This window comes from Ochlerotatus camptorhynchus, unplaced genomic scaffold, assembly GCF_037179485.1.
Source record: "Ochlerotatus camptorhynchus isolate MF236.1 unplaced genomic scaffold, CSIRO-AGI_Acam_v1.1 ptg000562l, whole genome shotgun sequence".
Classification (NCBI taxonomy): domain Eukaryota; kingdom Metazoa; phylum Arthropoda; class Insecta; order Diptera; family Culicidae; genus Ochlerotatus; species Ochlerotatus camptorhynchus.
The window spans coordinates 130,594-144,481 of record NW_027041044.1 but is presented as its reverse complement, the minus strand read 5'-3'; the positions used below and the strand labels follow the sequence as shown (position 1 = coordinate 144,481).

The 13,888-nt window shown below is 35.7% G+C and overlaps 1 protein-coding gene across 1 annotated transcript in view; it reads left to right on the top strand.

Moving 5' to 3' along the window:
• LOC135713517 (uncharacterized) overlaps window positions 1-6,667 on the top strand; it is a 122,297-nt gene extending 115,630 nt beyond the window's left edge. Inside the window, exons 12-19 of the mRNA XM_065236645.1 lie at window positions 3,291-3,390; window positions 3,457-3,579; window positions 3,638-3,985; window positions 4,046-4,557; window positions 4,621-4,760; window positions 4,838-4,959; window positions 5,021-5,235; window positions 5,297-6,667. Of these exons, the coding sequence (XP_065092717.1) occupies window positions 3,291-3,390; window positions 3,457-3,579; window positions 3,638-3,985; window positions 4,046-4,557; window positions 4,621-4,760; window positions 4,838-4,959; window positions 5,021-5,235; window positions 5,297-5,550 (1,814 nt within the window). The 3' untranslated portion in view covers window positions 5,551-6,667. The remainder of the gene's footprint in view (window positions 1-3,290; window positions 3,391-3,456; window positions 3,580-3,637; window positions 3,986-4,045; window positions 4,558-4,620; window positions 4,761-4,837; window positions 4,960-5,020; window positions 5,236-5,296) is intronic.
• Window positions 6,668-13,888: the final 7,221 nt, after the last annotated feature.

Genomic DNA, 13,888 nt, shown 5'->3' with positions numbered 1-13,888 from the left:
TAGGAGGTATGCGAGGTTTTTACATGGACGTGAAATGGTATCTCCTTCTCGCATAATTTCCGCAATTAGAAGGAAAATATATAGTTTACGCTGGAAATATGGATAAATGATTTCTATGTAAGGTGGAGGGGCACCGGATGAATTACTGCCTCAAGCGGAAGGCCCGCAATTAGCTCGAAAAGTAACCGGATGTGGAAAAAAAAGCAGGACGAACAGGATAAAAAAGCATGACCAGGGCAAAGAACAGAACGACGACAGCTCGTCGGAAAGGCGCGAAGCCAAAGCAGTACGTACACCACTTCGCTACCTGATTCATAACGCATATACGTTGTATCCGCGGGATCGTATACCTAATCTAATTTAACGTGGATACAACGTATATTTATTATGAGACAGGTAACACAGTAGTGTAGCGGCTGAAGATGTATCGTTGGACAGCAACAACCAGGAAACTAACTAATTAAATAACTCATTTAAACTCATTGTTAGTATTTACAGTGCTTCCAAGTAACAGAAATATTCCTTTTATCAAAATAGTGCTTTTATATAGTATTAATTCCTTGTACTTAAACCCATCTCAGTTTCCAGCATACTAACGGATACAAATGATCTCCATAGCTAATAAAGTGCGATTTTCATGCATTGAAATTAAATTTGATGCCAGTGTAACAATTTTCTGCTAGCTCAGTTATAATGTTCTTAAAAAGGGTCTAAAACTTTGCAACGTCGAAGAGATATACCGGGAATAAAATGTATAATAGTTCAAAAAATGTTTTCAGGTACATCAGTAAACCTACTTCCTCCATAAACTGAGTCATGGCAACTTGATGTCTTCAAGACTCTCTTTTCTACAACTTTCCTGAGAAATCCTACTCTGCATTTATTATTTATAAATAAAAAACTTAGTTTCTGAAGTACAGGTGCATCTTAAGAAAAACTTAAGATGCGTATTCCAAAAGATAAAATTTTGAATATCCTCTGCTGAGCAGTTAAACGCCAAAATGTAAATTCATTTAATTTTTAAATCACTGTGTAACTATGTGAACTTCATATTGCTCTGAAGTAAGCGGTGAACGGGCTCGGGTGCCACACGACATTTTCACTATTGGGAAAAAAATTAAGTGCGCTTAGTTGAACAAAAAAATTATAGTTCCTTTGGCTGAATTAGCATCACTCGAGAGATACTTGAGCCTCTGATTTGCCTTTTAACAAAAGTCAAAAGATCACAAGAGAAGGCATTAGATTATGACCAAACCCGGAAGTTGAATAAATTTAGTTGGAAATTAAACTAAAGGTAAGAATCTACTACGCCAACCATCTGTAGGACACTAATTGAAGTTTCTAACACCATAAATATTTTTGTCATGCTGATTAACACATAGATAATAAAAGCTATAATTGGTCATTCAAGGGTAGGTGTATGTCTCCTACTGTTGGAAGAATGAGTCACTGTAAGCAAATGTAATGTAATGTCTCTATTATGTTTGCGTCTTATGGATGTACGATTTTACACGACCACCATCATTCATCACTACAACATATTTGACACAGAAAAAGGTGGGTCAAAAGTTCGACCTTAATTGTGAAACATAAAATATTTCAAAACTCCTATCATTCGGAATCAAACTAATTCCGTGATCCCTAATTCAAGGTCTACAACTGTCTCTTAGCGGTGCCGGTGGTGTTGTGGTAAGCGTCTTACCCCAAAGGACGTGAACATCTCTATTGCGTCTAGCTCGTTTTGTGCTGGTAGTTGTCAGTTGTTTCAAATAACCGGAGATGCGGGTTTGAAAAGTGTATCCACAATTGTCTTGAAACAGGATGGGCAAACATGAGTTTCTAATTTTACTCGTCGTGCTTAGATAGCCTTGTTTTAACGTATTACCGGTTCTTAGACACTTCGATCATTTTTTTATGGCACCAACAGGTAATATTTTGAGGTTAAATGCGATTCTATTCTAAAAATGTACTATTTCTGCTGATACAAAAATTAGAAAAATAAAAATTTATTTGGGTATCGTTCTATGTAAGATTTGTTCAACGGGTTGCAAGAGTTAGCATAGGCAAAAATTAGAGCATTCCCAACATTTTATATAAGAATCAATGCAGCAACCAGTTTTGTGATCTGTGTAAATTCAGAATGTTTTTCAATAACAAATTAGCGTTTTTAATGTACCCTGAAGTCTGTTATTACGCGGTTTTTACACGGTTTTTCGACGATTTCTCGATAACGATACAACCTATCGACTTGATTCCAATCACATTATCCGTTTCAAGCTATAGGTAATTGAATGGCATACTTTAAAAAAAATCACGATTTTTGGTGTAGACACAGGAATTTTTATAATATGTCTATATGGACCATAGCATGCTATAATTACAACTGACATCAAAATCCGATTTTTTTAAAACATTTAAGCATGCGAAAAATCAAAATCTCGTAGTTTTTTTTACACGGTACATAGCCCCCGTGTAAAAAAAGACTTGAGTGTACAAAGTTCTGAGTTAATTTCTGTTATGAGTTACGTAAGATAGGATTTAAAGATAGTGGGAACCTTATAAAAGTGTTCTGAATGCAACCTAAATTTATACTTCCTGCAATAATAGCGTATGGATAGCGCATAAATGTATGCATAAATTTACATAACATCCAGCAAAAAGCATAAAAAATACGAGGTGGCGCATATTTCCCAGCAAACAATGAAAACGAAATATTTATATTTTTTTTGATAAAATCATGTTCTCGGTCATGAATGCATATTTTCGTATGAAGTTTACGGTAATATCAAGAAGTTTAGGGTGCCTTTACCCCATGTTCCCCTATTTCTAAAAATTCCTGATGAAAATGCCAATGTTTTCATACCATTCGAAATTTCATTTTGCATATTATTTAGAATTTCTGGCTGCCATATTGGAATTATCCACCATACTGGATTTTTTCATACGCATACCTCCGATTAATTTAAAAACTGTGCATGTCATTCGAAAGCTGATACTTATTCTGTGAAAAAAGCCTCAGCTTTCATTTGGTATGCTTATTTTTTAAATTGATCTAATCATGCCTTGATCGTTCCCTTTCGTATGCTATGCAAACATTAGGATTTTAATGAATGAATGAATTGTTAGAGATATATCAATTTAAATCATTAAAAACTTAAGAACCTGGAAAAACAAGTGGCCCAGTTTCAGCGAGAATTGCTCAATTTAAGTTTCCATTATGTATTTCCATTCACAGTTTAGTATAAAACTCTTGATGTTTTCAATTACATATAAATTATTTTTGATTACAGCTAAAGATGAAAATATTCGTCGCATAATGAAAGAGATCGAACATCTATCGGACGATTCCAACAAGCTGTCACAAATATTCGACCTGGCCGCCAGTCTAAGGTAGATCTTATGCAAAACTGTTATTAGAATGTTGAATTACTCCAAATGATTTACCTGTCACTTCAGATGCCCTCATCAATTGCTTGAGGAGGCAATTCGAGACCTACAGCGAGAGGTTCAACGCCAACTATCCGAAAGGCAAACAAACGATGCTCAATTAAACATACTGGAACTGATGCTGAACTCATCGTAAGTTTACCACCGGTCAAATGGTAGATATAAATCTAACACCATAAATTTCACCTAGGGGCGGTATTCAAAACATGACGGTAGTATTTTCCAAACCGGACAAAAGGGCTCAATGGGAAGAAGCATTTACGGAGGCGAAACAGAAGCTCGCCAGCGCCTTGGAACGTTGTCAGATTCCAGAATTTGTGGTATCCGTGCCAATTAGGAAAACTCGTGCTGGCCTTCAATTCACCTGTGCCTCCCCAACGCTTGGCATCCAACGGGATGTGTGGGTATGCAATAGCGATGGCTACGTTGGTCAAGTTTGTGTTTTAAGTCTGGTGCCAGAACCGACAGTCACTAGTTGTAACGGCGTTTGTAATGCCAGAATATTGTGCGTGGCTTCCGTTCCCGCTTCCGATGATAGGTGCGTCAGCTGAAAGCTTACTTTTCATTCAGATTATTTAAAAAATATTCATCGTTTCAGCCATTCTAGTCATGCGAATACAAGCATCAATATTTCCATTCAAGAACCTCCGACATCCATTGCAAGTACAATAAACTCGATAGTCAATTCCAAACCCCGGGAGAAAAGAAAGTCCAAAACAACAGACGATTCAACTGCTGATGGTAGGAACTCCAGTAACATACAGCTTGAATCAGATAGTTCCAGTGAGGATTCCGAAACTGAAAGTCAACCTGAGCGCACGGCTAGTCCTTCCAGTATGACAATGGCGTCCACTGTATCGACAGTACCACCGGTTGCGCAGAGGCAACAGGAGTCAAACTCTGAAGAAGCTGATTCCCAGCAGTCTACCATGTGGCTTGGCACTGAAGATGGTTGTATTCACGTCTACAATTGTACCGATAACATTCGAATCAAAAAGAACAAAATCAAGATTCCACACATAAGTGCTGTATATTCGATACTGTACTTGAGTAATAGAGTATTTGTTTCGTTAGCTAATGGTGATGTGTGCGTCTACACGAGGGATCACAGTAAGATGTCCTTGAACAAAGTAGAAAACTATGCAAGAAATGAGGTTATCTATTATTTTTTAGGTGGTTGGAATACTACAACACCTCTTACAATATCGGTTGGAACGGTTACGAGTCCCGTTACAAAGTTACTCAACGTGCATGGAAAACTGTGGTGTGCTATTCAAGGATGCATCAAGGTGTTGAATACGACAACGTTACAGGTAAGAACATACGGCTGGCTTTAGTGGAAGGGTAGTGATTTCCAATAGTTGATTACGATTATTTATGTATTCCGTAGGTGGACAGTCAAATTCAAATTTCTAACGATTCAAAACCAATTACAAACATGACAGTATTAAATGACTACGTGTGGATATCGGTGCAAAACTCAGCACATATCAAGTGCTGTCATCATGAAAGGTAATAGAAACAATAGCAATGTCAATTCCATTAATGTTCAAAGCACTTTCTTCATTTTTAGCTACGAAGTGATTTTTGAAGTAAATCTAGCTCCATCCGTGAACAAAATGCTATCCAACTGTGATGACATAATTCGGCAACATAAAGCAGCTTGTCTACGAGTGACTTCGTTACTGGCATGCAAAGACCTAGTTTGGGTAGGAACCAGCGCCGGTGTACTGCTTACAATTGCAGGATCAAACATTAGCAAAGGGTCATCTCCTCCGGTGGTAACAGGTAAGGAATCAAGTCTAACAAATCGACTCACTGAATATTAATAAATTGTATGTTTTTACAGGAATACCCCACGGACATACAGGTCATGTACGTTTCCTAACGTATGTGGAACACCCAGACAACGGCAGCTCAGATGATTTATCCAAAATAAGCGACAGTAAAGCAGAAATGGCAAAGACTAACACAGGTCGAACTTTGCTGGTGATATCGGGAGGAGATGGATATGAAGATTTCCGCAGCTCTGGCAATAATACGATGAGCGAAATTGCTGGACGGGAGGATAGCACAAATCATTTACTTCTTTGGCATGTCTAACCATAAAGGCTTTTGTTTCGTAACTATACGTTTATGCCACAAACAATTTTTTTTGCCGCACTTGAAGTACTAAGTACTGTCATTTTGCCTCTTTTGTCTACATAAAACTATATTTGGCAAGCTGGACTTGCTAATTGTATTATTTTGCTTAAAGATCGTTGCGCTCAACAACATTCGTTTGTGTAAAAACCTAATTTATTTTATATATTGTACGACAATAATAAACCCTAACGTGGGACAACAATTCCAAAGCAGAATTAGTTTTCGAAAAAGATGTTTGTATGGCTTTTTGGCATGCTTGCACAACATGTAAATGTGAATAAACATAGGAATTGTTACGTAGTTTGATACCGTAGAAGTTTTCAATGGCCTAAATCTGGATAAAATCTCCTTTGAATTGTCCAAAACAAGGTTTCACCTGTCATAAAAGCGGTTAGAGTTTACCCTGTGTACATTTTGTATTCGTTTGCACTACCGATTTGTCGAAAACTGTGAATATTTATGCAGTACTATTCAAACTGTTTTTTATGACTGTTGAAGTATTACATATACTCATCATATAAACGTTACTGTATTAAATGCACTTCACAATAAAAACAAATATTTCATAAAACTTTTGTACTTACCACCAACGCAACCAAACTCGCGTATTTGCTACAACTTCAAATACTTGCTATATTCTCGGCAAATTCATATTTTTTTTTCTATCTCACAGCTCGTTATTCGAATCCACACAGCAAACTGGAAACTTTTCCATATTTCATTTCTGAAACTTAATCATATTAACAAACGTGATTGAAACGGCGTTTTCGCAATATTAAAACATTTATAGAGAATATTCCAAGAAAACAAAGATAAAGGTTCAACTTATTGAATAGAAAAAAGATCATATATCAATGTTTAAATACCTGAGTAATAACACGTTATTGTGTGACAGAGAAACCTATATTTAGCTAATATTTATCGAATTGTACTTAGCAAGGTAACATTAGTTGAACGTTAATTTATTTACGAAAAACGAACACGCATACAGGAATTCGTATCGTTATACACGAAAAATTCAAGCTGTAACATGTATGGAACCATTAATAAACAAAGAATTGCTGTTATATAACAATCGGATGTGGGTATTTATTCTGTGCCCGAATATCACACCCCATGTAAATAAATTTGCCTTCTAAATTACCCGTGCTAAGTGTCCATATAGGTATTCACTTACCAACCATTCATTGCATGCTCTGACTACGACCGACGACGAGGACAAGCTACTTTTTTGGACGTACGGAATGACTGTACATTGACCTTGGTCAGTTTTCTCATAATGAAAGTATTGCCTCCCTCCGCCTTCAAGCGGCTACTTATTACAGTGCCCATGTGTTTGGACTTTTAATTTTGCTTCGCGTTTTTCACACCATCAACAAGCAAAAGGAAGAACGCAAAAACATACTCCCACTAATTTATCTTACTTTTACATGACATTGCATTGTATCGATGTTTACCGCGGGATAATAAATTTACACGTTCTCTTCTTGTTTTAGTATCGTCTTTCCAGGTGTTCGCCATGATGCTTCCGTTCGGTTGTAAATAAACTCTGTTTTTTAGCATATATACGATTGTATGATGAGAGTTAGATGTAGGATACCCGAGCAGGAGAAAATAACTTATGAATACCTAATCCTGTTCCTGATACTAAAATTTGGCGTTGATCAGACTTAAGGGAGAACAGCCCATAATGCACCCCTGGGGTAAAATGCCCACTTTTAGAAAAACAGCGATAACTTTTCCTCAGATGCATTTTCCGGATAACGGTTTGTGGTTGTTTTCAACTGGAGGTTTCACAAATAATTCTTGATCATAAAATCATGTATTGACCTACTGATTCCTTAAAAAAATTGCATTTTGTGCAAAACAGGACACAGTTGTTAAAATCATCAACTGTAAATTAAGCTTTTAACATCATATATCACAAAAAAAAAACAAATTTTCGTTTCGTATAATTTTTAGATATTTTACTTGATGAATCACAGTTTAACATTCTATTGAGATTTTGAGACCTTTTTTCTGATGTAACATAAAGAAATAATCATTTGAAATACCGCATCCCTTTGCATTATCTACTTGCAGGGGTTATGGTTTGTTTACCATGGGGTGCATTTTACCCCAATGTTGTGGTGCGTTTTGGCCATTATTGTCGTGCGTCTTGCCCCAATGTTGTGGTGCATATTGCATCATGAATCAGGCGTTTTGCCCCGCTATCATTTTGGAAGCAATTTAAAAAATACCTTGAAAGTCATGGAAAATCATCCTTTTGTATTTCTAAATCACTCGATCTTTGTAGAAAACATGGTAATGAACCAAACGCCATTACTTTCTTCTTGATTTTAGCTTCCATTCGCCAGCCATTGACGATTTTGCTTAAACGGTGCGTTTTGCACCATCCTACCCTACATGAGTGGTGAAATACCATAGAAATGCATGCAGAATATTTCGAAAATAACAAAAAAAAATTATATTTGGATACCACAAGAATACCTGTGCTTAATTTGGTACTGGAATGATATTGTGGGTTTTTTTTTGTATTTTACGTCTTTTGTCACGCTAATCTATACCAATCTATAATCTATCGAGATATTCGTTCTTGCTAGGGTTTTATTTTATCAAATCTGGCAAAGTATACGTCTCAACAAATTGACGGCATGTTCACCGTTATTTATGATTGATGCAGCTCATGGAATAAATTTTTAGATTCTAATGCGTTCAATCATGAGCACCGTTTTAATTCCAGAAGCAGACTCACCAACGTGATTGATTTGCCCTGGTACTACTAGAAAACATGTTGCTGAATAACAAGTTTTTCGGAATAATGAAATCAAAATCACATTACACAAAAACAGGTTCTTCATCTTCTTCGCCTTTCAAGCTGATTGCTTATTGCAACCCGAAAAATGCCTACACCGGACCGGGAATCGAACTTCCAGCATGGTCTTGCTTTGACGCTGCGCCTTTACCAATTGAGCTAAGGGAGGCCCCATTAGATTTATTAGATGATATGATCATATGTTTAATAATTAAAATACAACTTGCCAATTTTGCTTTCAAAGAGTCACCAACAGCGATTTTAGGATCGACTTGCGAAATTATGTGTAACTGATAGGTTTTATGTGACAATAAATACTTTACAACCTCTTCTCGTATTTTACAATTAAAAAATAAGATCATATCATGTAATAATTTCATAATTTATAAAAGCATTTTGATTTTATCATCTTTCAAACATCTCAGGGGTACATGCACTTACTTCGACTGAGCATTTCTAGCTCAAATCGTTAAAAAAAATGTCAATTTTGTCTCGACCCCTTCTGATTTGAATGAAACATTGCTCACGTGTTCGCTGCTACTAATAGTTGCATTTTTCATTTAAATATGATTTTTTCCTCCAGAGTAACTTTTGAAAAGGGCGTATAAAAAAATGGATTATTTTTTTTTCAAAAAATCATAACTTGAAAATTATTGATCTGATCAAAATGGCATATGAGAAAAATTTTTAGGTAGTTAAATTATCTTTGCGGAAAAAAATACACTGAAAGAAAAACTTAGTAAATTAGTATTTAAAAAACGTAAAACGATGATTATCTCAAAACACCCCCCCTTCGATCTTCATAATTTTTTTTTTCAAGAAAATTGATGGAATATCCTTGAATTTCGTGAAAAGTGTATGCTGGTAACTTCCTTAAAAAGAAATCTATAATTTTTTAAATTTTTGTTGATTTTTACAAGTTGATGAAAATGCATATTTTTTTGAAAAATAATAACTTATTTGGATTCTACGCATAATTTTCGATAACTTTGCATATAGAAACTTTTTTCCTAAGTCCAGCCGTTCTCAAGTTAATGCGAATTAAAAAAATATAATTATAACAATTTTCAACATTTTAGGCCATTTTCAAATGTTCGTCGAGATGTCTAGCAACGAGATTTTATTTCATGATTGTATATTAAAAAACAAACAATTCATTCTCAGATATGGTAGCTGTCAGACTTACCCGTTTCTATCTAGAGGCAGCGGAAGAGAAGCACGTTGATGTGGTCAAATGAAAGATTTGTTGAGATAAAAAACAGTATATAGGGGAAATGACGGCTTCGGCATGCCAGACTATTTTCGGCAACCCAAATTGAAACACTATTTTCACTGGATTTTCTTACGAAAACACTTCGCTGAATGCATGCAAACGATTCTTTATGCTCTCACTTACCACTTTACCACTGAGAAAAAGCAATCTAGCAAGGTTTTCTTGAAATGAAACACACGCACTACAAATTGTAGCTGATTTCGAGTTGCCGATAATAGAACAGCAGATTTACATGCAGTTCAAATGGAACGGTTGCCGAAGAAAAACTGGCTGCCGACAATACTCGCTCTCACTAGAGAAGATTGGAGCTTTGTAAAAGCGTTTCAAAACAGTTTTTGACAATTCTTTCGACTGAAATTGTTAGAGCAGCTGGCAGCAAAAGATTGTAAACAAACCAATACTGCATATGTGTGCGTTCCTTAGAGAAAAAGGCTATAGAAAGAAGGTCGCTGCTTAGGTTGCCGAGAATACGTAAATTCCCCTATTTATTATTTTATTTTACAACTCATATTATTTGAATACATTGAATAATTTGGGTGTATCGTTTGAATTAGAGAATATTTTTACTGCAATTTGGTTGTTTGAAACTGGAATATAGCAATGATATTTTCGAGTTCCAGGAATTGGTTTCACTTTCTTAAAAATTGGATCAAATTCCGTGTCAGCCTTTTTGTATTCTTCCGTAGAAACATAACAAAATGACATTTTTGTTTGAAGATCTTCTTTACGACTATTTGCCCAGTCGTACAGTTGTTTGGGGTCCGTTATAGGGTGCTCGTGTTGCTTAGCTAAACTTGCTCTGGTTGCCATTCTCTTAAGGGTACCGCCAATCGCATCACAAGGACCTTTGCCGTGTGAAGTTGCAAAAAAATGCCATTCAATTTCTACATCTACATCTACATCTGACATAAAAATACACTTTTGGACTGTTATTTGCAACTTTAAAAATTCTAATAATTTTGAGATAAACAACTGAACTGCTACTGTGTCATGCTTTGAAATTGATTTAGGTAGAGGTTTACAACACTTGAAATTGTTATCCATCGTAAAAAACTACTTGCTTTTTAACTTGAAACGCTAAGAGAGATGAACTGAATGGAACAGGTGAAGATCGTCCCAATATATATATATATATATATATATATATATATGTAGCAGAATAATTACAATGTTGACATTATACCTATCTTCATTAGGTACAATTGATTATAGCAAACTTTTTTAGGTGTGAGTGTAAGAAGCCTCCACGGGGTGCTTTTTTTTATGTAGTTGTGATATCGCGGGATGAGCTCTTAAGGCACAATATGGTATACGTCAGAGAAGTACCTAGATAATTTACCTCAATTACAGGTTTAATAACATATTTGTTTACCTGTTTATGTTTTGAGCCTCTGTTATGACATACACAATTCTATCCAGGTAAACAACTAATAGAGGACAGAAAAAAGGCACATGAGTGGGCTTGTTGATTATTTGGGTATATTTGAGAGTATTTACTTATATACTTGTTTCTTTTCCGCTGCGTCTAAATAGAAACGGGTAAGTCTGACAGCTACCATATATGAGAATGAATTGTCTGTTTTTTAATATATATTCATGGAAAAACATCTCGTTGCTGGACATCACGACTAACATTTGAAAATGGCCCAAAATGTAGAAAATTATCATAATTATTTTTTTAAATTGCATTAACTTGAGAACGGCTGGACTTAGGAAAAAAGTTTCTAGATACAAAGTTTTTGAAAATTATGCGTAGAATCCAAATAAATTACTATTTTACTAAAAAATATGCAATTTCACCAACTTGTAAAAACCAACAAAAATTTCAAAAATTATAAAAAAAATTTTAAGAAAGTTACCAGCATATACTCTTTACCAAATATTAGGGCATTTTTTCAGTTTTCTTGAAAAAAAAAATTATGAAGATCGAAAGGGGGGTGTTTTGAGATAATCACCGTTTTACGTTTTTTAAATACTAATTTACTAAGCTTTTTTTTCAGTGTATTTTTTTCCGCAAAGATAATTTAACTACCTAAAACTTTTTCTCAAATGCCATTTTGATCAGATCAATAATTTTCAAGTTATGATTTTTTGAAAAAAAAATAATCCATTTTTTTATACGCCCTTTTCAAAAGTTACTCTGGAGAAAAAAATCTAATTTAAATGAAAAATGCAACCATTAGTAGCAGCGAACACGTGAGAAATGTTTCATTCAAATCGGAAACACTCATGACCAACCGGTTTGCGTTTTGGGCTGGAAATGCTCTAATAAGAAATGATTTTCGGAATTATTGTAAGTTGCAAGAAAAGTCACAATCAGCGATTTTACGGTTCGATCGCACCGAAGAGAACACGCGACGAAGACCCCTAACGACCCGAACGGCCGACAAAAATATTTCGTTTACCGGTTTGTCAGCTAATGGAGCATCTCAGGGAGCAACAGAAAAGACAAATGGCAGGTTTTGGTTGTACCTCATAAAAATTTCACCCGAAGTTTCTGAGGTGGACATTTAGAACCTCGCTAAGAAATATTCGCAGTTAAAGTCTAAGGCAATGGATTCCTCCACTTGGCCGCAAGGCATTGAATTTCGGGAATTTGAGGACAACGGCTCAAGCGCCCAGCATTTTTGGAAACCCGTGCTGAACACCGATCTGGAGAATCAGCGTCGAATTAGCAACACCGCAACCTTCCATAAATACTCGTGTCCATTTGACCGTGTACTATCAAAATATTCGAGGTCTGAGGACTAACACGAATGCTTTACTTCTTTCGCTACTTTCTTGTGATTTCGACGTCGTGGTGTTTACTGAAACGTGGCTTCATGCCGACATTGCAAATATGGAATTGACATCCAACTACACCTCCTCCCTTAGCGCTGTCGGTAAAGGCACAGCTTCAAAGCAAGACCATGCTGGAGGTGGCTGGGTTCGATTCCCGGTCCCGACTAGGATTTTATCGGGTTGAAAAATTTCTCGACTTCCCTGGGCAATAAAGTATGATTGTACTTGCCACACAATTACACAAATTCAAAAATGGTACAGGTATCGAAAGCTGTCAATTAATAACTGTGGAAGTGAGATAGAACACTAAGTTGAGAGCAACGCAATAAGCTTTTTTATTGACATTTAAAATGCATGCATGCATTCATGTCATATTCATTAATTCAATTTTCAATAATTGGATAACATTTGAACTCTTGGTCATTACCGGGGACGAACCAGCCCAAGGCTGAAAGTCAGCTTAAGGGGAGTACATAAAATGAAAACTACACATGTGTAGAATATATGTGTCAAGGGATATTCCGATACAATACGTATTTTTCGAGTTAGAGCGTCTCGGACGGACCCATATCACGCCAAAAACTTTAAACGCGTTTTTCTCGGAACCATGTTTTGAGAACTCTTGTCAATGATAAGTCTTGTTCTATTCATCCTATTCGCTTCATTCAAACATAGTTTTAAAGTGAATATTTTTCTGTACGGCTTATAACTATTATTGGCATGAAAAATTGTATTTCTATTGTAATTTTTAAACGAGATCAAAGTAAAAAAAAGAGAAAAAATTAACTTTTTTTTAATGACCAAAAAGTTAGGTTTTTTTCGTTAAAAATTTGTTAGGATATGCCGTAGGAAATTTTATGTATTTTCATAATATATGACTGTTACTCATTTCAGTAAACCACGGAAGGCCCTACAATTGACAGCAGGGGACATTGTTTCGTGCGCAGAGGCCGACGAGATCAGCCATTTTGAATTTTTCAAAAACTAAAATTATTTTGTATTCATCAATGTATAACGCATTAAAACTCAATAGCACAACTTTGTATGTCTTTTCATTTTCCCACAAAAAATTCGCAAAGTTTGCACGATTTTCGGCCAAATCCAAATGAACCTCCCCTTAATAAAGATATAGGGGAAATGGCTCTGACGTTGGCCTATGGACCTAAGATTGAGCCCATCGCTAAAAATCTGCTATTTATCAATTTTATCTAGATGAACACGTCATTGGGACGGTAATAATGGATATTTTTGGTCGCTATTGAAAATTTAGTCGATTGCTGAATTTATGTATGGGCCCAAATTAGGGGCGTTAGGCCGGCATTACATCCATTTCCCCTATTAAAAAAAAACTCTTGATTCTGGATTATTGTCTATAGGGTTAACGCCTAAAGGTATGCAACGTTTCACATAAAAGAGCTGGTGCGTAT